The following is a 26,408-nucleotide window of genomic DNA, read 5'->3' as shown; positions in this document are numbered from 1 at the left end:
GACAGTATTGGTTCTGCCTACATAGGAACAAGGGATATTTTTTCACATTTTGGATGTCCTGTTCAATTTTTTCCAAAGTACTACAGTTTTGTTGTAGAATTCTTTTACTATCCTCATTATTTTATTTCCTAAATATGGACGCATCTACATATGTATATATTACATATATATTTTTTCACTGATGCTACTGTAAATGGTATTGTTTTCCTAATTTCTTTCTCAGTGAGTTCATTACTGGTGCAAAAGATGTTTGCACCATCAAACTATTGATGTTTCTGTGTTGATTTTTTTTATCCTGCTACCTTGCTACGTTTGTTTATTGATTCTAGAAGTCTTCTCATGGAGTTTTTCAGGTATCTTATATGGAAAGTATCATGTTATCCGAAAGCAATAATAATTTGACTTTTTCCTTTCCTATGCACATCCTTTATATCTTTTTCTCTATTTCTCTGGCTAATGATTTGAGTGCTTTTTGAACAGGAGGGGTGATAGTGGGCATCCTTGTCTCTCTCTGGTTTTGGAGGGGACACTTTCTGTTTTTTCCAGTTTAATACAATGTTGGCCAGTTTTTAATGACTGGTTTTTAAAGAATTGCAGTAAAATCTTTCTATGCCTATTTTTTAGTTTTTTTTTTTTTTTTTATGAATGGGTCTTGGGTTTTGTCAAAAGTATTTTATGAGTCTATTGATATGACTTTTGTTCATACTTTTTATGTGACATACTATGTTTTTTGAGTTATGGGTGCTAAAGCATTCCTACAATCTCTGGATGAAACCTACTCAGTCACGATGTACGATCTGTTTCATGATTTGTTACATTCTATTTACCAATATTTCATTCAGGACTTTTTGAATCTGTACTCATTAAGGAAATTGGTCAGTCATTTTCCTTGGATCCTTGTCTGGTTTTGAATAAGAGTCACGCTCTTGCACAGAAATGAGTTTGGAAACATTACTTCTCTTTCAATTTCACTGAAGATTTTGAGAAGGATGTGTGTTATAATCTCCTGAAAGTTCTTGTAGATTTCAATGGTGGATTTATCAGATACTAAGTTTTTCTTAGTAGGGCATATTTTTCAGCATCAATTTTATTGCTTGTTATTTGATGGTTTGAAATTTTTATGTTTTCTTGGTTTAATTTTGGTAATGATTATAGGAACTTGTCTGTTTCTTCAGGATTTGTATACTCATTGGAGTATAACTTTTCATAGCAGTTACTATCTTCGGATTTTGATTGTGTCTCTTTTAATTTACACCTTTTTTTCATTTCTAACTGCATTGATATAAGTCCTTTCTTTCTTTCTTTGGTAGGTTTAACTAAGGCTGGGTCTTTTATATATATCTTTTCAAAGAACCGGCTCTGATTCATTGATTCTTTGTAATTTTTTTGGTCTTCGTTACATTAATTTCTATTCTGTCCTTGTGATTTCTCTCTTTAAATTAAATTTGAGCTTAAATTGTTGTTTTTTGAATATCTTGAGGGTCATCACAAAGTTGTTTATTTGAGCTCACTGTTTAATGTGACTACACATTAGATGTAGTTAACTGAAATATGTTTTTCTTTTAGGACCACTTTCTTTGTTAACTTGTTCTGATGTGTTTTACTGGCATTGTGCTTTGATTCTAGAATTGTCCATTGTTTTCCTTGATTTCTTCTGTGACTCATTGGGTATTCAAGGATGTGTTGTTAAATTTCCAGGAGTTTCTAAACTTCTCATGGTCTCTTTGACGATTTGTTTTTAGTTTCAATGCTTAAAGATCTGATAGTATAGATGGAATGATTTAAAGTCTTTTACACTTATATAAATTACCTCTGTGGTCTATTTTGGAGAAAGTCCTGTGTGCTGAGAAGAGTGCATGTTCTGCTGCAGTAGAGTAGAACACTCTATTACAGTACTACTACAATTGATATCTATTAAGTCTGTTTGTTCCTGTGACCTTTTTTTGTTGATTTTTGGTTGAGTTGATCTCATTGTGCAAGTGGGGTATCGAGGTCATCCACTGTGATTTTGTTGATGTATATCTGATCTTTTATGTTCGGTAGTATTTGTTTTATGATGTCAAGTGCCTCGGGATTTAGTGCGTATACATTTTCAAGTATTGGATTGTTCTGTAAACTTTTATGTAGTGACCTTCTTTGACTTTTTTGATCAGTTTCAGCTTGAAGTTTATTTTGTCTGAGAATAAAATTGCTAAACTAGCTAGCTTTCAGGGTCTTGGTACATGAAATATTGTTGTGAGAATTCAAATTTTTCAAAAACCCTGAAGAAATTTGAAACATTGTATTCATTGAATGCTGTCTTTCTTACCTCCCTATTTCTGCCCTATGTCCTTATACAATTACATATTTTTGGTTTTTATACTTGATACCTTGTATATTTAATCTCTGTTTTAAGTTTATTGCTCTTGGCTTTTCTGACTAGCAATCTATATAATTTCTTCAGATTTATGTTTTTTTTTTCACTGAATATTTCTTTAACTGTACCTAACCTTTATATGTTGTGGATTTTTTTTATCATAATCCTCTAATTTTCATATTTAGAAGCTCATTGAGGATTCCACTCCAAATTTCTTATATTTTGCTCATTTTAAAACTTCACTTTTGTTTCTTCTAATAATTCTAGCACACAAAACTGTTACTACTTTACTTACTTGTTATTTTCCTTAATTCTCATTCCTGTATTGTTATTTCATTGTAAGGCATTTGAGGTTTATCTCAGAGATTACCATTTTATTCAGAAATTTAACTACAAACATTTAAATATTTTTGAAGCATAGATAAAACCTGTACCTCCAGTTTTCATGTTTTTGCTTTTTGGCAGTTTCTGAGAGTTTCACGTCTTTGAGAAGACAGAAATTTAATCAATCATTTTTTTTTTTTTTTGGATAGAATAAAACTAATAGATGTCTGAAAAGTTACATGGGGAAGGGCTGAGCTCATGAGCTCTAAAATACATTCCCCACCGCATGAAATCAAGATCAGATTGCAGACAGGAAAGAAAAATTCCTGCGTGTTCTTCTGAGACACAGGATGCATTTGTCACACATTCTTATGGTGCAGTTAGAACTGGTTGGAGAGGTTGCTTTATTTTGAGGATCTCTGCAGCTGTCTTTGCCCCTGAATTTTATCTCCAACTACTTGTATCTTGCATTATCATCAGGATGAGTGCATAAAGATCTCAAGATGCTTTCCTACTCTCCTTGAATTTCATTGCAATTCATTTTAGAGTTCACAACTTACTTTTACTGTATCTTTAAAAATGATGTATTTCAAAACATTCTTTGGGAATTTTAAGCAGCATCCTACTTATTTTTACCCCACAGGATTGCTTCTGGATATCGAATTCACCATACCTCTAAAAACGGGAATCTCAAGCTTATTATAATACTTTCTTTCTCTCTCTCTCTCTTTCTTTCTTTCTTTCTTTCTTTCTTTCTTTCTTTCTTTCTTTCTTTCCTTCCTTCCTTCCTTCCTTCCTTCCTTCCTTCTTTCTTTCTTTCTTTCTTTCTTTCTTTCTTTCTTTCTTTCTTTCTTTCTTTCTTTCTTTCTTTCTTTCTTTCTTCTTTCTTTCTTTCCAAATGAATGCTTGCTTAGAAATCAGTTAATTTGCTAGCATTCTTTGTCTTTTTCTCATGATAAAAGGCTATTAAGCTTTTTATAATTTTCTTCCTTAGTGTAGTTTTCTTGAATCTTATCTACTTTTTTTTTAAAGAAAGTAGTGGTGTTAATCACTTTTTATTCTTTTTTTTTTTTTTTTTTTCACTGCTGGTGATTGAACTCAGGACAACCCATATAGGAAGCACTCTGCCAAGGAGCCCTGTATCCAGCTCGACCCTTGCTATCTCAAAACGTTACCAACACAAAATATTCAGTGCTTTATTGTTGTTTTTCAAAGATTTGGGGTATTATTCTATTTATTTGAGGTTCTAAACTTCTGTTATTCAATTTAAATCAGACAATATGACATAAAGCTTCTGCTTCAGGAGACATTTGGAGTTTTTTTTTTTTTATTGCTTTGTTTCTGTTCTGCTTTTTGAGACAGGATTTCTCTATGTAGTTCAGGCTGGTCTTGGACTCACTATGTAACCCTGGCTGCCCTCAAACTGCTGGTGATCATCCTTCCTCAGCTGCCTCAGCTTCATGGTTCTGGGAAAATAGGCATGAGTCACTGCCCCAGGCTGCTGAGATATTTGTAGATAAAGAACAGGTATAAAACCATGGAGCAGTCCAGTAAGATAATTTATTCTTTGACAGTTCAAAATTAACATGGGTGTTAATTCAAAATTATTATTAGTAAACTTATAGACCCTGACATTTTCTCTACTTCAACTAGAGAAAATGAGGATTTCTCCATAAATCTTCCTCTGAAAATGTGTAAATTTGTGAATGTTTTTCCTGAGACTATGTAAATACACACATGCGCACCTTTACGCCCACTAAATATGCACTGTATATTATTGGAGACCATGAGTTATAAATTGACGGTATATCTGTCCTAGGCTCCCTTGCCCTGCCTGCTTCCTGGGCTGGTTTTGGAATGTGGAAATCGCTCCTTCTTGGTAAGTGAGATTAGCCCTCCCATATAGAGCTGCATCTTGTTTCCGTTATGATAAACTTGCCCATTGTACCATGGCATCTATGCTGATCCAAGAGAAGCACCTCACCCCCGCCCCTACACTGACTCCTAAAATGCTTGCTAGCAGAAAATTGGGGGCTTTTTCTCCTAGGGAGCAACTGGTGGTCCCAGATCCCTGCTATGCATCCCTCTACTTTGTCTCTTGCTCATTCTCTCCTTTCCTGGTTTGCTCTGTAACTTGGACAGAGACTGGAGCCCACTGCAAGGGTCTCCAATAGTGTACATGCATGGATGTGTGTGTGTGTGTGTGTGTGTGTGTGTGTGTGTGTGTGTGTATACACTGTGTACAACTTTTCAGTGAATGTTCTCTACTAGTATGGATTGTTAGAGAAGCAACACCCAGGCTGACAGGCTTATAATTCTGTGGGGCGAGTCTAGAATATGATTCCATGTCTGTGTGGCCCTTTTTATTAGAACAGTAAGTTCTCGAATATCGAATTGAGGGCAGGCACTGGCAAGGTTGCTCTGAGCTCTCCTCCTGCACAGGCACCCTCTGCATAGGACCTTGGCCTTGATTGTCCTCTATAGTGGAGATAAGTGGCCAACTTGCCATTTGCCTTGATCTCATTTATTTCTTCACTGGTTCCAAGCCTAAGAATGCAGATTATTGCACTATAGACTAATTACTCTTCTTTAAAACAATGTTATTTATAAACTAGTGTACTAATTTTATTTTCTGTGAGTTTATTTAATGAACCTTTATCCATACATAAATTGTTTCATGTTATGTTACTTTAGGTCTGCCTCATATAAGCAATATATCTTCGCTTAATATATTAGCATATAAGAAACATTAGTGGCTTAAGCAGTATAATTTTGTCCTTTAATAAGTCAATTAATCATAATAGTTTGCTACTACAATGTTCATTTTCATTTGCTTTTCCTTTTTGTGTATGTGTATCTTTTATACTTTATAGATTTTTTTCTTTTATTAGTACATGCTTTCAGTATGTAGTAATTAAACTCTCTGTAGAAATTGGTACACACATATAATGCTTTTTAATTCCCCTCTTTTCTGCCTCACACCACCCCTTTTGTTTTTCCAGCATCTGATTCATTTATTTGTTTTTTACAATCTTGTAAAGTTCATTATCGTATATACAGGCTGAACACTAGACTGACAGGTTTAGGAACACGTAAAACCTATAAGACAGTTGTACTAAATATACTTTTAAATCCATTGTCCGCACTGGATTACAAAATCCTTTCTTTTAATTTCTCTTTTTTTCCCATTATCTGACTTTTTTTTGGTATACATTTTGGCATGTGAAAGTTCCACGATTGACGATGGAATGATAGACAGTGGTTAGTGAGTTTCAGGCTGACCAGTGTTTGCTTTTCTCCTTCTGTCGTCTCCTGAAGAACACTGCTGTCTGCTGTTGTATTCCTCTCCATGTCCTTGCCAGTTACTGATGGTTTTTTAAGATGTATAATTTTAGATTTCATAACCAGATCTTCCATATTCACTTCTATATTTACACAGGCATTATATACATTTTAATGACAAACTTTTTGAAGGAATGCACTGAGTAATTGCCATCATGATCTAATTTTAGCTGTTTTTCAGACTTTGCTGGTTGTCAGTACTTTGATACTATGATTTTTCTTTATTGAGCGAGTGCCAGACAAACTGGCATCCAGATAGATCTGTGGAACGTGTATTTTTGGAGACCTTGTATTGCTGTGATTCCTTCCTTCTGCCATTACAGGTTGATGATTTGTTCTTAAGGGACAATTAATTCTCAAATCTGCAAGCATGGCTTCATTGTCATCTACTTAGTATTGTGGAGGAGAAATTTGAGGATAGACTGATGTTTAAAAGCTTCTCTGTAGAAATGACTTTTTTTGGTGAATTGAAATTGACATAAAATTTCATTTATGTAAGTGATCTGATAACACTTTAAAATATATATGTTTGGGTTTGTTGGTTAGTTTTGTACAAATTGTATTGGTTTTTTGAATTCTTTAAAGTTTTATTCAATGACTAGTTTAAATATTGCTAATTTGGTTAATTTTCTCCTTAGAAACACTTATGTTTGCAAATAAGCTGTTTGTTCAGCATCCTCTACATCACATTCATCTTTTGTAATTTTTATTTCTTTGACGTTTTCATCCATATCTTGGAATCACACCTGTCACCTTACAATCAACTCAAGCATCTCTAAAAATGTATTTTGTTTACCTTATTCTTTAACTTATACCGATAATTTCATAGTCACTGATTTTTTGTAGTATACTATCATGTCTAGTGACTTTATATTTCTTCTTTTTGTAAGAGAAATTATTAACTTTTAAATAATATGACTGACACTGTCATGATGGTTTGCAGTTTTTAGTTTGGATCAAAGAAACTTCATATGATGGCTCAGGAAGAGATACCACTTTCTAGAAATTTCATGATTAGCATGTCACAGTTATATTCTCAATACATGTGGAATTTATTTTGCTTGAGTTGTGAGAAAGAATTTCAGTATCATTTTAAAAAGTAACTTATGAGAACAAATTGCCCACAACCCATTTATTTGACAGTTTTTTTTCTCTAATTGTCTCAACTGTCTTATTCATATATACCAAAATTTTGTTTAAGTATGATTCTTTTTGGAGCCTATCTCTTTTTTTCCAGTTGTAGATTTATCTGATGTCCTATTGATCCCACACTTTTAATGACATCATAACACATTTCAAATTTGATAGGGAACATTATCTGCCTGAAAATATTTTATTAGGAATTTCTTACTTTTTAGGGGCTGGGGATTTAGCTCAGCAGCATAAGCGCCTGCCTTGTAAGCAGGCAGTCATGAGTTCGATCCCCAGTACCGTTAAAAAGGAAAAAGACAAAAAAAAAAAAAAAAAAAAAGAAAGAAATTTCTTACTTTTTCAATACAAATTTTATAATCAGCTTGCCAAGTTTCATGATAACTAACTTTAGGTTTTTTATTGAAATATGTAATGTAGTTCATTATGAACATTACTTCTTATGATATCCTTGGACATATTTTCTATTTACTTCACTTCGTTCTTTTATTTAAATTATTCTATATGTGTATTTATTGAGATAGATCCAAATTGTTTGGTTTACACTGTAAATAGTTATTTTTTCTTAATTTTTTAAAAATTCTTTTGTAAAAGTACTGGTCTTCAGGTCTATTAACCATTTTTAAATCATTACTAATTGCATTAATGTATTTACAAATCCTTCTAGGTTTTATATATAAGCAATCATATTCTGTGGCATTATGGAATTTTTAATTTTTCTTTTTGAGTCTTTTTATTTGTTACATTTTTTTTCTGATTCTGTTGTATTAATCTGACTTGTAAAAATGGGCAAAGTTGTTACTCTTGCCTTGGTTTTTTTAAGTGAAGTATATTTTCATTGAATCCACATATGTGAAATGTTCTTTTGCTTTTTACAGATCACTCTTTTCATGCAGAATATTGGTAGTTTTTAAGAGATTTTGTAAATGTTTAAATCAATTTTTATACTATAATTCATTTCATCATATTGTAATTCCTTTTTTATGTCTTTAAGCATGCTAATATCTTTTTCATGCTCTATTTGAAATAATTCCAATATTTGCAGTATTTGCATCTCTAATTCTGTAGCTATCTGCTTATTTTTCTACTGACGCTTTCTTTCTCTTCTATATACTGGATTTTTAATTGGGAATTCATAGTTGTTGGACTCTGTCATCAAAGTTTTGTACCTCATGTATAAAATGTGTGCTGTAAAAGCCAAGCTTCTGTCACTCCTGAGACACTTTCAACTTCATTTTCTATTTCATATATTTAAGAGTCTACAGGTCTTTCTTTTGTGACTCCAGGCCTACAAGAGAGGGCCTTATGGTTGGAATTCTCAGAGAAAAATTTTGTTTCACCCACCCTCTTCCTTTTCTGGCTATTCTTTGTCAAGTTTGGGATAGGTCTGATGGACTGAGATTTTTCTTCCTGTTTCAACTTCTGAGTGTGTCACCTTTTCGTTTCCAGGTCTTTGTGAGAGGAATGTCACTAATGCGATTTTTCTTACTACAAGGGGTGAATGCTTTGTCTCCAATCTCTCAAGCCTAGCAAGTTAAAACCAAAATCCACACCTCCAAGGAGCTGTGGCTTGGGCATCTTGCCCAGAGAACAGCAATTGTGATGCTGCCTGGCTTTTGATTCATGTGTCTCATATTGTCACAAGCTTAGCTGTGCTGTGGAAGACATATTTCTTATTTCATCTAGCTGCTAGCAATTTTATGTGTTTAATACTTGGAGGGATTTTCTATATCTCTACTATAGGTGAAGGTAGGAAATCACAAATCACCAGCTTTCTTTTCTTCACAATTGGCCGTCTTTATAATTCGTCCTACTGTCTACTGTTTTTTCTTCCTGTCCTTTTATCTAAGTTTCTTTTTATTTCAAGTTTTGCGATTCTTTTGTGGGAAATTTTTTTTTCCTCTCATAATATTAAGTGTGTTCAGTAGTTTTCTAAACTTTGTTCTGCTAGAGGGAATCAGTTAAATATTCACTTCCAAATTTTATTTATTTTTTAATATTGTTCCTTGTTTACTATACATATTTTAGGTTTGCCTTCTTTCCCGTTTGCTATCCTTGTAGTTTTTAGTTTGAATGAATGCATATCTAGCACACAGTATGAGGTTCAAAAATATTCCATCAGCTGTCTTCCGGATTGCAGTTGAGATTCACTTCCTGGGTCAAAGGGCAGAGTGGGGGGTATGGTCACACCTCTGCTCTTTTCTGTGTCCAGGAGATTTAACTAAACAGAATCTATGGCATCAAACTTGGGCCCATTTCTAACTCTGGTCTCTGATACCATCAGTTTTAGAACCAAAGGAAAGGTGAGGCATGCAGCATGTTTCTTGCAGTCTTTGATTTATCTTTTCCAGTTTATATATAAACTTTAAATTGTAAAAACACCCAGGAAATGCATTAGGTCCTTTGATAAGTAAGGGAAGAGTGAAAACAAGAGAGTAATACTTAGGTTGTTTCTCTACAAATTTCAGTTGCACAATAAAGAGAAATTGTTCAGCTTGCTTTTTGGTTCATTCTGGAAGTTTCTTAGCCAAGAAACAGAAGTTCAGAGATGGAAACATTTTGTTTCATTCTGTTTTATTTTGTTCGTTGTTATTTGTCTTCTTTCAGAAAAGATGAAACTGCTTTCTTCCATGAAGATCACTGTTTTTCATGTTCTAACTAAAACTCTTCATTTTTCTCCAAATCCCTTCTGGGTACTGGCTTTGTGTCTGTTTTTGGTTTTGGACTTTTGCAATCACTGTCCCTTTCCTCCTTAGCCTAGTCATATTTTGTTAGGAAATTTAATGGTCATTCACCAGATGCTGTTTTGAATCTAATTGTGTTTTGTGCAAAATCATGTAGCTTCAAAGGCATTACATTCAGATATTTTTTTCACCATAACTCATAAAATTTGCAAACAGAAGTTTAGCAGATTATGCTTTGCGTGGGAGAAAATAGAAGCATTAGCTCTACAGTCTTCTAAGAGAGCTTCTTCCAAGCTGGTTGCTTCTAGGCTAGATTTTGAAGTAAGGCAAAGGCAAAAATTTGTATTTCTTCAACAATAGGTCTATATCCTTGATTGTATTAGTCAGGGGAGGTTAAATTTTGGGAATGAATAGATTCAAATGTGCAATGAAGCAACAGAAATAAAGTTTAGTTTTCATCTGCATGAAACTCCATCATTCTCCCCTAAAACTCCATAATATTTCAGGTCAGGGAAAGGACCATAGGTATGTGCTACACACAGTTATTTCTGGGTTCAGGGTCATGCTTTGGACTCTTACTCCAGTCAGAAAGAAGGGGAAATAAACAAGGCAGAGCATGTATTTTAAAAGTGAAACCTGGAAGAGGCTCCATCCCTTCAGCTTCTATTTCCTCTAGTGGGACTCTCAGGGCCAAAAATAATCACTGGACAAGGTGGCCCAGTTATGGTTGTGGTAAGGGTATGAAAGGAAAGTTTGATGCTCATCTTGAAATCTTTACCATTTCAGATAATTGAGAAAATTGTATTAGAATACTGGGTTCTTGGAGTCACACAATTTAACTCATGATGCATTCACAAGTCATCAGATTAATCTACCTCCCATTCGTCTGGGCAGAATAGTTCATAAAAAGTTTTAGCCAAGATTGCACCTGCAGTTAAATTATACAGAGTTTCAAAGCGCTTCTGACATCTAGTAAGGAAAACAGGAGAGTTTATGAGACCAATATGCTTATAAGGATGAAATGACATTAATGAAGAAAGCATTTGTGAAGCTAATTACTGATACACCCCCTTGCATCTCATCATGTAAACGTACACTAACTAGTTCTCCTAAATGCAGATACATTCTCAACATCTGTTCTAGGCTACAAAGCACTTACTTGTTTAGGGCCATGTGTAACTCACTGAAGAAAAATTAATATGCATTAAGGCAATATATTTTATTATCTTACTTAAAATCTTAGAATATTTTTCCCAAATTGCTAAACTTAACTTTGTAGCAGTTGGAGGAAAGCCATAAGATTTTTGACTTTTTCAGTTGCCACCAAACCACTTTTAAGGTTTTGATAAACCTAATAGACAATGGCCTCAAGTGGTTAGAAGGGAGAAGTGACTTTTTAAACGTGGAACACACAGAATGTACTATAAGCTATGTTGTCTTTCCTTTTATGACCTATGGAATCCATGCCAGTTAATGCTTCTGTTAGGTATGCATTCTTTTATAGATTTTATTTTGTTTTTTGTACTGCTGGTGATTTTACTATAGAGCAGTCAGCAGGTCTGTTACCTGATGTTGAGACTTCATCCTGGTCATGACGAAAGAAAAGCTCTTATCTCAACGATTTGTGAACAAACCCTATTTGAACGCAACCTTCTGTCTAAGCTTCTCTTTATTTGCACAGCAGCCTTGCTGATCACACTGCTGTACTTTCTGGGCCTTTAGATCGTTCTGTTGTTCCACACATTGGTCCTGTCTCATTCTATGGCTTTTATTATCTCCTCACAATTCTCCAGAAACTGCAGAGTTCATACTAAATAATCGGGCTCCTTTCTCAATTTACACAGAGACCGGGTAGTGTCTTGAAAGTAGTCTTGGATCTAGAATTAGGTATTTAGTTTCATTCTAAGTCCTTTTGTGAACTCCATGACCCAGTTTGCAAAATCATCTGACCTCATTTATATACATGCATAAGACAGAATGGAGTGATTTTAAAATCATCCATAAGCTACAGAATTCTATGTATGATTGATTTAGAAATATTTATTTATTAACTCAACCTTCATTCACCAGATAGTATGTAAGGTATTAGGATTAATGATAATGCAGGTTAAATCATTTGATGTAATACCAACATTAATCTTCATGCTTCTTTGTATTTCAAAAATGCACCAAGCTGAATCATTTCATCCAGTTCATGTGCAGTACCCCGCAGCACTAGGGTTTAAAGACAGGGTGACAAGTTTCGAAGCCTGTGCTGACGGCTGCTGTTTAAGACTGCTTCAAACTCAGGAATTAAAGACTCACGGGCCGCAGAAAGAGGGATTCGGGAAACGGAGACTGCAATGAGTCTACATAGCAAGAGCTTTGTTACAAAAAGACACTGGGAGGGTACCAGCCACGGTGTGAGGAGGGTCTTACTTACGATAGTCACCCTCACAGTAGGTATCACATGTGGGTTGATTGACCTCCAGCTCTTCGTAATGCAGAAGTGGAGCTCCTGAGAGCTGAACTTAGTTTCTGGAATACTCCATAGTTGGTAAGTTAACTGGTCAGAATTAGAACCTGTGCTTTTCTGATTCCACATCCTGCTTTCTTCCTCCTGCTCCTGCTATAGACATAGCGGTGCTACTTTGAAGTCCCCTGAAATTTATTCCCCTATAAAGGTACTTATTCTTTCTGTGAAGTTCAAGGACAAAACATTTGACCAAATTTGCCAACAAAGTGGGAGAGAAGGAAATTGTCATTTTTAAAAATTTCTCAAAGAATTCACAAAGCGGAAGTAGGAGATTAGAATTATTTAAGCCTGAAGCCAGATAAGGCCTTTAAATTTTTACCTCTGTTTTGGGGGAACTGAATACATGCAGTCCTTCAAAAGCTCACATATTTATCAGGGAAACATTTGGAAATCTCAGATACAGGTGGCACCAAAGAGTGAAACTGGGACCAAGATGCATATACTTTTTGTCTGTTTGTTATTTTGCTTTGTTCTATTTTATTTTAAATTCATTTTTTGTCAAAAGCTGTAAAATAAAGAACCTTTAAAAGTAAAGTTCCTTTTACATTTTCACTCTGTCTTTATTCTGTAATCACTAAGTTAACATTTTATTATCACCCAGCAGATATTAAAAAATATGAATTACACTCATGTGTTATACAATAAGTATAACAGGGACTGAATGACTTAGCAGTTTTGTGAGTGGTTATTCAGAATTTTGTATACAAAATTTATTGCTACTCCTCATTATATAAATGTTTTTGGCTGGCTTAGGATGGCTGTGCATGGGCGTGGAAGTATAAGGAAACAAAAGAGGGAAAACAAAACAAAACAAAACAAAATAAAACTGGCTGTGTGAAAAGAGTGGTAAGCAGTGAATGATGGTGAGCGAGAGAGGAATAACAAGTCAGTGAGAACAGGGGTGGGTGGGAACAGGACAAGCCAGCCCCACTGTACAGAGGCTGTTTCCCTGTAACTAGGTCCTTTTTAGTCCAACTTTTTCTACAAATTTTTCTATGTAATGCATGTATTTCTGCCATGCTTTTTCTCTTACTATTCCATTTTGTTTCTTCATATATAATCACAAGTATGTGCAGTTCAGCATAAGAATAGAGCTAAGCATGATGACTCCAGTGCTTGAGAGGCTGAGACAGGAGGACTGCCATGAATCTGAGGCCAGCCTGGGCTACGCGGTACATGAGTTTAAGGCCAGCCTCAACTACATCCCAAGATCCTGTCTCAAAATTCCAAATAAAAATTATACTTGGGAATTTCTGTGAAGTGAAATCATAATGTGGCAAAGCCTTTTTAAATTTTTTTTAAAGAGAGATTAATTCAGTGTGGCTTCATTTTATGAATGGTTCCAAGTTTTGGGTCAGGAATAATTTAATTCCATAAACTACTTGGCTTGACATTTGTGTTCCTGGGGAAACATGCTGATAAATCTGGATTCATCATTACACGCAGACTTATAAACTGTATGTGCGAGTTTGAACCTTTGGGAGCTTACTTTGAACATGAAAGCATCAATATTTCCAAGTGTGCCATCACAGATACACACATTTAAATTACCTATACAAACGTGTACGTATTGTTTTTTCTTTCCTGCTTTAACATTTTACTTCAGTTCAGCATGGAGTCATTTGCAACCCACAGCATCTTCATGTTGCTAGAAATTGTTTCTTTGCTGCAATCAAATAATCAAACTCTATTATACCTATTATTTTATATATTATTTTCCTGAAATAAGTGCTTACCTAGAAATAACTACAGATAAAAACACACAAATGTAGCTAAAATAGTTGTTTGTGCATTAGAATGATGGAATTGTTTCATCTTTTAGTTTTAGAAAAGGAAGAATAATGTATTTATTTATATAAATAACTATAGTCTATGTATTATATATCAACTATATATATCTATGCATAGTAATTTTTTTTTTCTTTCAGCAGATGCCTTTTGATTTTCTGTGAACAAAGCGGGTGAAGATCACTCTAATCCTTAACACAAAAACTCCTCTCCCAATTAAAGTAAATGTTTGGGAGGAAGCATTTGAGTTAAACTACATTTCCAACTCATTAACTAAAAAGAGTCTTGCTACCCTAGTCATGAGCTCTATGTCTAAGATTTACACCCAAGGACCAATTATGTGTCTATCAATTTAAAAAAGCCAAAATCATGTGTTCCTTAGCTGAATGTCAAATGCCACAGTTTTATTTTGTCTAAGGAGATACGGAAATGATGGAATTAAATCTGAGTGTCCCACATCACCACAAACCCAGGGGATGTGTTACAATTTAATTCCAAGCCTTATCCTTCGTGCTGCTCTGCTGGGCAGGAATGTGCTTCCTGAAATCCTGTTTTAGGGTGATATCTACATGTTGAACTCTTCACTGTCCAACACACCCTCCACATCCCTAGGGCTCCTGTCTCCTCCAGCTGAAGCCCTGCCCTGTGCATCAGTACCTCAGCCTTCCCTCATCAGGAGAAGACAGAGCCCTCACAATTAGTCTCCATGGATACAGAAAATCAAAACGTTTAAACATGTGCCTAATATTCAGACCTATATCTGAATAGTTCTAGCATCTTTAAAAAAAATGTAATTACAGAGCACGGGACCTAAGTAACCCTGTGTCGCTTCCAGAAGAGCAACACCCCCTGGTCCCACCTGCATCCTCCATGGCTTTAGCTCTGATTTCTTCCACTGCCTGTGGGTCCACCCCAGGCCACTGCGTCTTGATGGCTCACACACATCGCCCTGTCCAGCGAGGCCTAAGAAGCTAAGCTCTGCTCTGTTTCTTTCTCTTTTTTTCTTTTCCCCTTCCCCTTCTTTTCCTTGCTTCTCTGCCCTCCCTCTCTTCTCTTCTCTCTCTCTTTTCCTCTAACTCTCTCTCTCTCCCTCCCTCTCTTTCCAAATACCTGTCACATTCAGCTTCACCCTTCAAACTCCATCAGGATCACCATCTCTTGGAAGCTTTCAGCAACACCTCGAGACTGTGTCCCTGTGTTTTGAGAGCCTTGCATAACACCTTGTGATTAGATTATCAAAGCGCTTGTCACACTGCACTGTAACTGTGCATTTTTTGTTTTCCGCTTTCCCAGTCTTGAACTTGTTGGAGCCCTGTGCCCCAGGCCCTCACACCTTGGTTGCCTGCTGGTCAGTGACAACTAAGTAACTAAAATGATGTGTGGATAAATGTGGATGTGCTTCTTTATATTGCGTTGACAATAGCATATGAAATAGTACTATTTAGGAGAATAGTTGATGCGTATTTTATAGCCCAAATTTTTGTTAAACAAATTTTAATTAGGTTAAAATAAGCATCAAACACAGTCATTTAAGATGTAACATAGAATTCAGCCTAAATTACAAGCAGAAGTAAAAGATGAAGTAAACAGAAAGCAAAAAGGAACATAAAATGAAGTCCTAACTAAAAGCAGAGGTGACTACTGTGAACTCAAATAATGCAATTTTCTCCCGATAACATACCAGTTATCTTTGCTGTGCTCACATTCTGAATACTGGGTTTTTCTTTTTATTCGAGGTGACGACCATGTGTCAACTGCAATCTCTTCTAGTCCTGTTTGACGTGTCTTCTCTACATTGTGCAATGTTTTAGAGAAAACTTCCAGAATAACCTAAGAAAAAGGGTCATTTACCAGAAGCCTTCTCTTCCTCATCCTCTGCCCCTGTCTCAACTCATTTCAGGCGTTAATGCAAATGTGTTAAGTTAAATCAATAGGAGCATTCTCTCCCACAGATTTGGAGTTTTATGGGATGATAAAGTGTACATTTGCATAAGTGAATATGCAACAGGTACAAAACAATGCAAACGTAAGTGGCAGTGACACACTGGGTTTTAGTACTTCACAGCACCTCGAAAATTGTCTCTATTATTTATTTGACCACAGGAAGAATTACTCAATTTCTGTTTACTGAAAACTGTGTGCAAAATTCTTTGTACCATCAAACCAAATGATCAACACAATGAATTGGACGGCTAGGTGTGAAAATTTAAATCATGTCCAAATGTCTTTTCAGAGATTGTGCTTGATTTTATTTTTTCCAGTTAATAATAGATTTCTCTTTTTAATTTAGAATATTTTATTAAACTTGGTGCACCTAATTTATTATCTCAGTAATCTTACATACAATGAATGAAGTATGAAAGATACACTTTCTTCAAAAATAATGGTTGAACAAATATTTTTGAAATAGTGATTTAAATGTGCATAAAATTACTATCTAGTGTGAGGTGTGGTCCTCCTGGGAAATTCAAGATATTTTCCTATGGAGTTGGATAATCTGCCTTTGTGTTTATTTTTTTCGGATTATTTATATTTTGTTAGTGCCTATCAATTTTACAAAATTTTGGTTCTGAGTTTGGTATTGTTATATGTCTATAAATACGTTTTGGTCATAACCATTTCCCCGTGACTCTCCCTTTAATCTCCTCCTTCCTATTTTTGCTTCCTTCTTTTCTACTTTTCATGCCATCTTCTTTGTTGTTTTTATTCTATATATTGGAAAAATCCTTCAATACTTATCTTTCCAAGCCTGGTTTATTTTGCTTACCATGACTATATTTATTTTTTTGTCATCTTGCTGCAAATAATTTAATCCTTCCTTAGGGCTTAATGATGCTCCACTGTGTACATATCCCACATTTTCTTCATCTATTCCTGCTCCTCGGGGCAGCTGGGCTGTTTCCATGTTTAGTTTAGTGAACTGTGGTATCATAAACCAGAGAATACAGGTATCCTTGGAGTGTGATGTCTGTAATTTCTTTGGGTGCATTCAAGGAGTGATATAGCTGGACCAAGTGGTGGCTCTATTATTATTTTTTCTTTGAGACACTGCTATGCTGATTTTCATGGGGCTTCTGCTAATTTACATTTCCACCAGTGATCCAGAAGGGCTGCTTTTGCCCCACATCCTCAGGAGCATTTGTAGGCTTTTGTGCTCTGGATGATAGATATTCTGACTGGGGGAAAATGGAATCTCTAAGTAGATTTGATTTGCATTTTCCTAATCAGTAAAGGTGTTGAACATTTTTTTTTCCTATACTTATTGGCAATTTGTATTTCTTCTTTTGAGAATAATAGCTTTCTTAATTCATGGCTCTTTTGTTCTTTAAAAGCAGGGAAGCTATTAAACGTATTAATCTCTCTGTATCTAACCTGTCTTATCTGTTAAAAAAAAAAAAAGAAAGAAACCAGTGTTTCTTTTCTCTGAAAGAAAGCACTATGCAAATGTCAAGATTTCTTTATTGACTCCACCAGAAAAATTCAGCAGCAAACTTGGCATCAGACAAATTATCTCCGGATGGACAGACTGCTGCACACCTGTGGTCGCAGAAAGCCAGAAGGCTGAGGCAGGAGATTTACAAGTTCAGACAGAGCCTAACTAAGCAACTTAGTGAAAGCCTGTTTCAAAATTAAACATGCAAAGGGCTGAGGAAAATTAAGCAACAAATCATCTATACCATGCAGTCATTGTCTTGTTAAAAAAAAAAATTATAGGCCCAGGGATTTAATTCAGAAGCATACTGCTTGGGAAGTACTAGGTTGTGAGTTCAATTCCCAGTACCAAAAAATTAAAAATAAAAATATAAATAAAATAAAAAAAATTAAAAGAACTAAAAAGACACCTCTTTTGTTCCTAGAAGGATGATGCATGAGTTTACCCAGAAGACTGAAATTTCTTTAACAATTCATTCATTCAATAAATACCTTCTAGATATCTTTTAGTTCCAAGTGAAAGGAACATGTCAATTTTCAAGAAACAATAAAACACTTTCCCTCATAGAGTTTATATCACAGGATAAATTAGGATTATATTTATATATTTTTTTAAAAAAATCACTTATTTGCAAATATATACGCTATGCAAAATTCATAAAATTGTCTCATAAAGCTTAAAGTTTATGTTTATAAATCTTCATATTTTGCATTTTATTTGTATATGTACAAATCTTTTCAATTTTAGAAATGTAAGTTGATGGAATTTTGTATTTATCATATTAAATGTTTATAAGGAGACATATTATTGCCTTGAATTTTCAGAAATGGAAATTATGCTGCAGAGAGGAAAAGTAAAGTTTCTTCAAGATCTCCAAGGCCAGTTAATTATGGGAGAGTAAATTATTTGTTCATAACTTTTGGCAAGCAAGTTATTGATGCTCTATGTGCCACATTCTGAAGCAGCCACTCTCATGTACAGTACACACAGAGCAGAGATAAAAGGCCTTCGTCCATCCCAGGATACAAGCATCTCGCCCCTTTGCTGGAGACAACATTCCCGGAAGGGCTTGGTCCAGCCCTTGCTGGCTTCTAAGGTCCGGGATTCTGCTCTCCTCCCCTGAGCTATAATACATGACTCGTCTGTGGTAGCTTCTAGAATCAGTTCCCACTGAGGACTTGTCACACATCGATCTCTTTTTTCCTATCCAGACATTCAGCAGTTCCTGCACTTAGTTACATCTCTGCACTTTCTAAAATTTATTCACTCTTAGATTTTGTTAAAAAACAAGTGATGGGTCTAATATCCAATAGGCCACAGTCAATGACTGAACACAAATGTGAACAGAAAGGTGAATCTGTCAACATCTAAATTTCTTATCCTCCTCTGGTTTAGAAACTGCTCCAATCTCTCTTTCTCTCTCTCTCTCTCTGTCTCTCTCTCTCTCTCTCTCTGCCCCTCCCCCTCTCCCTCCCCCTCTCCCTCTCCCTCTCTCTGTTTCCCTCTCTGTATTTATTTTAATCTCCCAAATTCTACATATGATACCAATCTATATGTTCTCTACGGTTCCTTTTTACTACTTTAGTTTATATTTTGATTTAATAAGAAATGTACAAGAATAAAAGAAATATACACAAAAAGAAGCCAAGTAATAAACTACATAGCCTATTGAGAAAGAATGAGTCACATTATTGTTGAGAGGCCTAGAAGCATACCATTGTTCTGTTCATAGTAAGGCTTTCTGTAATTCAAAATATTCATTCAATAAACAACTCAACCTATACATAATAGGTTAAATCTATTGATCATCTCACCAAACTATTAATTGAATAGAAATAAATGTTAAAATGGTATAAAGTCTGTGACAAATAGGATGTTACTTACTATGTGTGTTTTCTATATGTGTTGAATGTGGAAGATGTATTAGATGAACAGTAAGACATTAAATATTTCCTACATGCAGGCAACCCACATCTTTTCCCCAAACTGACTTAGCACATGACTAAATCTATCAGAGCTTATGAAAATTTATTACCTTTTATCTTGAGTCCCATATGGGGAAAAGGACAGAGTTTCCCTGCAAATTATAACTCACAAAGCTACTGCGATTCCATATGCACAATCAATATTGATGAAGAAAAATGAAAGGGAGGCCACCTTGAACCCGTCACTGCAGCACCTGCAGGGATTCTGGGCGTTTTCAGGGGGTCCGCAGTTTTTTGCTGGCAACATAGACTGCTGGGCTCAATTCGGGGCTTTGATGAACTAAAGTTTATTCAGCTGGCTGGGCTAATTTCCTCTGGAAAATCAGCTCTGTGAAATCCACAGGTAGCTCCCCAGTTTTGGTTTTTCAAGGGACAGTTTTGCAAATCTAACACTTTGTGAACTTTGTCACCAATGGGGGCACACACACTCACACACCAACACATCTCAGATAACAACCGTGTACAGGCAACCTCAGCATGGAGCAGCATAGGGAACTTTCAACCCAATCACTGCAGCGAAACACAATCAGTGTGACACAGCTTCTGCAGAGAACGTTCGTACACATGACCTACAAAGCTACGACTGGGGGAGGGGAAGGGGACAAAACTGGTTATTTAAAGTCATTTCCAAACGCTGCTGAGTCCATTGCTTTTTAATGGGAGAGAAGATAATTACACCTGCAGCAGTATTTTATCTACATGGAAGTAAGTCAAAAACACATAGTCTGTGTTATGATTCAGAAAATCCTTCCCTACCTTGCTTTTATGCCATATTTCTGATTTTCTTCCTATTTACTGACTTAAGTTAAAGTGATTAACCATCTTCTACACTCCCTATTTTGAGGCCTGTGATGGACCTAGACAGCCATCCATGTCTTCTCCTCATTGGATGGGATTTGCCTCTGATTTCTCTGCTCCCATCAGTGTGGGAGCTCAGCCCCTTGCGGATCTCTAACGCAGCTGCTCAGTTTGGGAGCTGAAGAACTGGCAGCCTCTGCTCCCAAATACTTTGTTCAACCTTGGAAGACAGATGGAAGCAGGTCTCCCCATGGAGGACAGAGCAGACATGTGTACAGGCCAATCTAGTCATGGTGACAATTTGTCCTTCTGTGGCAAAGGGCAGGTTTTCTGAACCACCATTAAGAAGAAACCAAATGTCCTGAATGCAGGATGACAGGGCATAATCTGCTGTATGTAGATGTCACCCAGTGCTCATCCTGTAGGTAGTGGGGCACAGAGCACAGCTGCAAAGAAATGACAGTCCCTTGGGTATTATAGTGCTATAAGTAGCAAGTTTCATTTGTCCTTGTCTCTGTGGACGTTGATGAAATCTGAAGTCCTTCAGAGTTCTTGACGTCTCATTATCCTGCTTCTGTCCTTTTGATTATGGGATAGATTCTCTTCTTTACTCAGACCCTTTCTATGGTGACTTAAGTGGGTTGATGTGTCTTCCTTTCTACTTGGTTTCTCTCCAGGTTTCTGCCTCTTAACTTAGATGTTTCTCAGTCTAAAGTCCTCACATGTCCAGGAAAATGAGAATTAGATAAAAAGCGAGGTGACAATGAGCTAGAGTCAGAGGATAGAAACAGTTATCTATAAACCCCAAGGAAAGTAGAGAATATACATGGAATGTGAGCCTGTGGAAAGCCAGACAGCAATGCCCAGACAATGCCACCCCTGTTAGAGACACCCTTATAAAGCAGTATCGCTCCTGTGAGTTTTGAGATGTGTGCACAGTTAGGCTAGGCGCCTGGCGGGCTGGGCAGCTTTGAATCTATTTCTTTATTTCTCAGGGCTCAGTACTAAAAATAACACTCCATAGTTGTTCTATTTCTTCCTTACTAGTGCCCCAGGAATAAAATCGTACACACATATTCACTGAAATGTGGTTATCTCTAAACTGCTCAGGGATTTTTTCGTGTTTGTTGCCTCTTATTTGAGAAAGTTCCAAAGGGATGAGCCACAGCCCTCTGCAGAAAGACTGCTGGGAATCAGTAAAAACTTGACAAAATTCAGCAACACTAGCCAAGTACACCAACAATTCTGATTCAACAGAGTGGAGTGGACCCAGCAGTTCCCACTTGTGGTGGATTTCTTGAGCAAGTCCACTAATGCTGGTCTGCAGAGCTCTCAAAGAAACCCTGCCCTAAAAAATACTTCCCTCATCTAGCACCATGCAAATGTGCTCAGTCTAATAGAGACAGTTCAACTTCGGGGAACAGATTAGTCACTGACAAATGTGGGCTGATGACAACGATTTGCTCTGGCAGAGAGCTCAACGGCTAGGAGTGTTTTGAAAGTTATTTTTTGGCCCTGGAGACTGAAAGACTTTCATTAATGTGAAATAACTGATTAGTTTTAACATTCCTGGATGTATTTGAGGCAATTTCTTCTAATCTGTGGTATAAAACTTTGTGTACATTTTTACCAAGCATCAGATATGGAAAGATGTGCAGATGGAATAAAAAAGTGAAGGATGGAGCTTGTATACATTTTTTTTTATAAAGTACTGGTATACCAAAGGTATTTGAGAAATTTTACTTGAGAAAATTAATAAGAATATATTTTAAAGAAAGACTATGGGGTTATTTTTGAAAAGTAAAGACAGTCATCGCTGTTCAGACAGTAATATGAAATACTGTTCATTTCAGTGCTTTGGGGCATTTAGCTAAATGGTGTAAACCAGCTGCACCAATGACTCTGTAGGCGTCTAACAAAACTTCCTAATAATGGCGAGCACAGGGAATTCTTTCTTAACTTATCAGTCTTTTCCAGAGTAAGTGGAACTAAACTATCCAAGTAACAAGTGTCACAGTACAGGTTTCCTTTTTGAGACCAAGTCTCTCTAAATGACCTGATCGGGACTTCAGCACTTAAACCTAGTTTTGGTGTCTTCTAGGTGAAAGCCACTGAGGAGGAACCATGCTTGCTGTAGACACAGTGTCACCATTCTTTGGAACATCAGAGGCTAGAATGAGATTGGAAGCCTGTCAGTCTATACATCAACTTGAATGCCTGCGGCATTAGTTGAGATGGTTGGTGTTACACAAAACAACCTGGTCAATATTTCACCACACACGCACTGTCACTGTCAGTGGGTGATATTTAGAAATTGTCCACCTCTTAAGAAAACAGCATCACCAGCTTCACACAATATGTTTTGTGTTGTTTAAGCTTTTCTTCCCAATGATCTTGGAAAATAACCCCAGACTTACAGTTGACGACGATTTTTACTTTCTTCACGTCTGGAAAGGACACATCATTTTCTGCACTGCATTCATATTCGCCAGCCTGGTCCCTTGTAATTGCGTAGATGTCCAAATACTGTCCACTGTCAAATGGTTTTGCTACCCCAAAAAAGAAAGGAAGAAAAAAGAAAGAAACAGCATGTTAAATTGTAGCTGCCTGAGGCTTCATTCAAGTAAAACAACAATCGTGTGAGTTCTTACTAGATACTGCTGACAAAACAATTCCAGATGAAACTGGGGAATTATTAAAGTCTTTGTTCTTGTGTGTTCACAGGAAAACTCCAAGACGAAAAAACAGAAGCAGAACAAGTTATATTATAACAACCATTTCCCCAGAGCAGGATATACATGTGCTCCTTTTAATTGATTGTGGTCCTCTAACCTCTTCACACATCAAATAGAGTTCTGCACATTTCTGTAATTGAGTTCAACAACCTTCTACCAGGGTAGATGAAATTCACTAATATGACTTGGTACATATTGACTTTTATACAAGGCGAGCCAGCAATTTGACACTTAACCCAGCTAAACGTTACTTTTCTTTTGGAGAAATCTATCTGCACTCACGTTTTTGAACCAGATGGCTTGATAAGAATATATAGATCTAAGAAACCATTGCCATACTTCTGTTTCCAAGAAAGTAACACTGTAAGAGCTGTATAAATCCATCCAACAAAATTTTTGAAAATTCTTCATTACTTTTAAACTTCAGAGTTATGTAATTATTTTTTAAAAAAATTCACCTTAGCTTTTTTAGTATTCCAGTGAAAACATTGTTTCACTAAAAATGATGATAGATTAAAAGCATCAAGTTATAATTACAGATGAAGGGTTATCCCCAGTGAATGAGATTTTAAATAAAAATTCTGTTCCTTAATAATGGAGTTGTTATTTAATTGAAAGCACAAAGCCATTGAGAAGGAAGGATTTTTGATTATCAGAGAAATGCAGTGCAAGGTGGTGCCTGTCTGAATTTCCCAACCAGGGACCCTACTCCCTCTTGATGTCAGCCTGGGAAAATTTCATTTCAGTGCGTATCAAAGCAAACTGCAAAGGAAACAATGGCTTCACTGCCTCATCTCTTTCTATAAGATGATGTTCTTTGTATCATCACTTGACAGTTTTTCAAGAAGTTGTAACAATCAAAGCTAATAAGAATATTTGATTTTAGTGAATCAACCAAGCTAAAGCTTCGCTTGGCTTTGCCAACCTAAGATCCTTTCCAATTAATTTTTTCCCCCATGGATTTCCTGAACCCACATGTTATCTGTGGCCAGTCTACCATTTAAAGATTCCAGGCAACCATGGGTTTGCTAACTAAAACTTTGAATGTTTAAATAACATAAAATTAAACTTTAATTTCTACTTATGTAGCCGATCTCAAGTGGTAGATAGAGGAGAGTGAACCCACTACTGTAGTCAGCTAATAACTATTTCGGTAATCTGGGTGTAAGCTCACAAAACAATATTTATTTCCACTACTCAAACTCTGAAGACCTAATTTTAAACTCATTCTTCTAGCCCATCACTTTTATTTGCTTGACTTTAGTAAATTAATACAGTCTTTAATTTCTATTTTTCTACATTTTTCTCTTAGTTTCACCTCTGTAAGAAACATACTCTAGTTTTATACATGCCTGCAAAAAAAAAAAAAACTATTAAGTATAGAGAACTGGATTCTTGTTCATATCTAAGAATTTTTTGGAGTGTAACTTGAATTATAAACTAAGAAGAATGTTAAATATCAAGTGAAGAATGGGAAGCAGTAAAACACTACCTCAGAATTAAATAATCTCTCTGGGTAGCACACAATGAGACAGTCACAAATGCCATGGTACACTACTGTGAAATTCTATAAAAATGAATTTATTAGGATTTAATATATTTTTCAATATTAAAAGGTTACTTGCACATTCCTGTTTTTGTGAACTGATGCAATTTCAATAATGCATACCTATGATAATAGGCTTGTAGCATAACCTACTTGAACAACCAAGTATGTATTATTTAATCCTTAAGGAAATAATTAAATGTGAAGGACATGGGTATATGTCTGGTTGTTTATGCTCAATCTATCAGAGATAGGGACAACAGTTTTCAAGAGTATGAAAAAGTAGGAATAAACACAGTCATATATCTAGCAAGAATCAATAAACACAATGAAAAGTAGGAAACAATAAGCTCAAAACATTAAGAAGAAAAGTGATTTTATTTCTGGCCTCCAGCCTGCCTCATAGCACACTAGGAACCCCTAAGGACTTCAAGAAGCTGTACTACAAAATGCCACCAGATTCAAGGCCTTCATGTGAGATAACTCCAAGAGAACCATTCATACTCAGTGAGCAAGTGTTCCTGAAGCTGACCATGTGGTTTATCTAATATATATTTGGGACTCTTATCCAACCCTGATATAGAATGAAGTCTGCATTTACAAATAAAAGAATTTACAGGAAGTGGCTATTCATTGCATAAACCATAACCCAAGAGCTGTAGAGCCGGCAAATGGATTACTTTACCAACAATATCAATTGTATATCATTAACATAAAGATACTGAAGAGAAAGAAATCTCAAACCCATGGTCAACCTCTTTCTATCCACCAGAGTCCTGGCAGTTAGGGCCATCTGCTTCCATGCAGCCTGCATCAGCTCTTCTTAAAGGTTGGCAAGTGTTTCTATTGTTTTTACACAAATAACTCTGTTTCCATCCTGAATTTATCATTCCTCTATTCCTACCAGAACTGAATTGCAGATTTTAAATTTAGAGTTTCTTTATCTAGGATATGAATTCTGAAGTTCCCTAGTTGTCTATCAGTGTTTTCAGCTGCCTCTTTGATTTTTGCCTGTGCTCTGCTTTTCTTTAGTATTAACTCTTTCACTTAGTTCTATACACAAGGAAGTCAATCCTGCCATTAGAAACTTGGTTAGTAATGACCTCTGTCTGCTTCTGTTTACAGCAAAGTATTTGCCACGGGATATTGAAAGGCAGCATAGACCATTTCAGTTCAGACATGCTATAGAAATCAATCTATCCTTCCACATGGAAGGGAAGCTCAAGGGTACAAAGAAACAAACGCAGGAAGGCTACCACCCAAACTGAGACTGTGTGTTTCTGAGGAGCAGGGACTGTCTAAGTGTATCTATTATAAGTCTAGACATTAATATGTGTTTTGTCTCCCATGGTGCCAGTTATAAATGAGATATAAACACATTAATATATAATAAGCACTTTCAGGTCACAGGTTTTATTGTCCACCAATGTCATTGCAATTTCTTTTGTTTCATTTTGTGCTTCTAGATCTCACATAATGCATAAAACATCATGTACTTTATAAGTATTTATTGAATAATTAAATAAAACGATAAATGAATTAATATGGACACATGTGGCAAATGCTTACATTTGAAGAAGTCGTCACTTCTCTTTCAGAGCTGTCAAGGAAAATAATTTTAGAAAGAGATGTCATCTTTATTGACATCCCAAAGCGATAGGTGGTGTTTGGGTCAGAGATCCTTTTTAAGAACATAAAGAGCAGACCAACAAAAACATTAAATACAATAGAAGCAGTTTTCTCTTGTGTATCG

The 26,408-nt window shown here is 35.8% G+C and overlaps 1 protein-coding gene across 3 annotated transcripts in view; it reads right to left on the bottom strand.

The window, feature by feature from the left end:
- Nucleotides 1-26,408, bottom strand: part of Negr1 (neuronal growth regulator 1) — a 772,989-nt gene that overhangs the window by 254,194 nt on the left and 492,387 nt on the right. For all 3 annotated transcript variants that reach the window (XM_063258286.1, XM_013142948.3, XM_003478817.4), the window contains exon 4: nt 22,792-22,923. In XM_063258286.1, the coding sequence (XP_063114356.1) occupies nt 22,792-22,923 (132 nt within the window). The remainder of the gene's footprint in view (nt 1-22,791; nt 22,924-26,408) is intronic.

This window comes from Cavia porcellus, unplaced genomic scaffold (genome assembly GCF_034190915.1).
Source record: "Cavia porcellus strain 051 isolate PalLab524CR breed Dunkin Hartley unplaced genomic scaffold, mCavPor4.1 scaffold_1, whole genome shotgun sequence".
Classification (NCBI taxonomy): Eukaryota; Metazoa; Chordata; class Mammalia; order Rodentia; family Caviidae; genus Cavia; species Cavia porcellus.
This window is presented reverse-complemented; position numbering and strand designations above follow the sequence as displayed.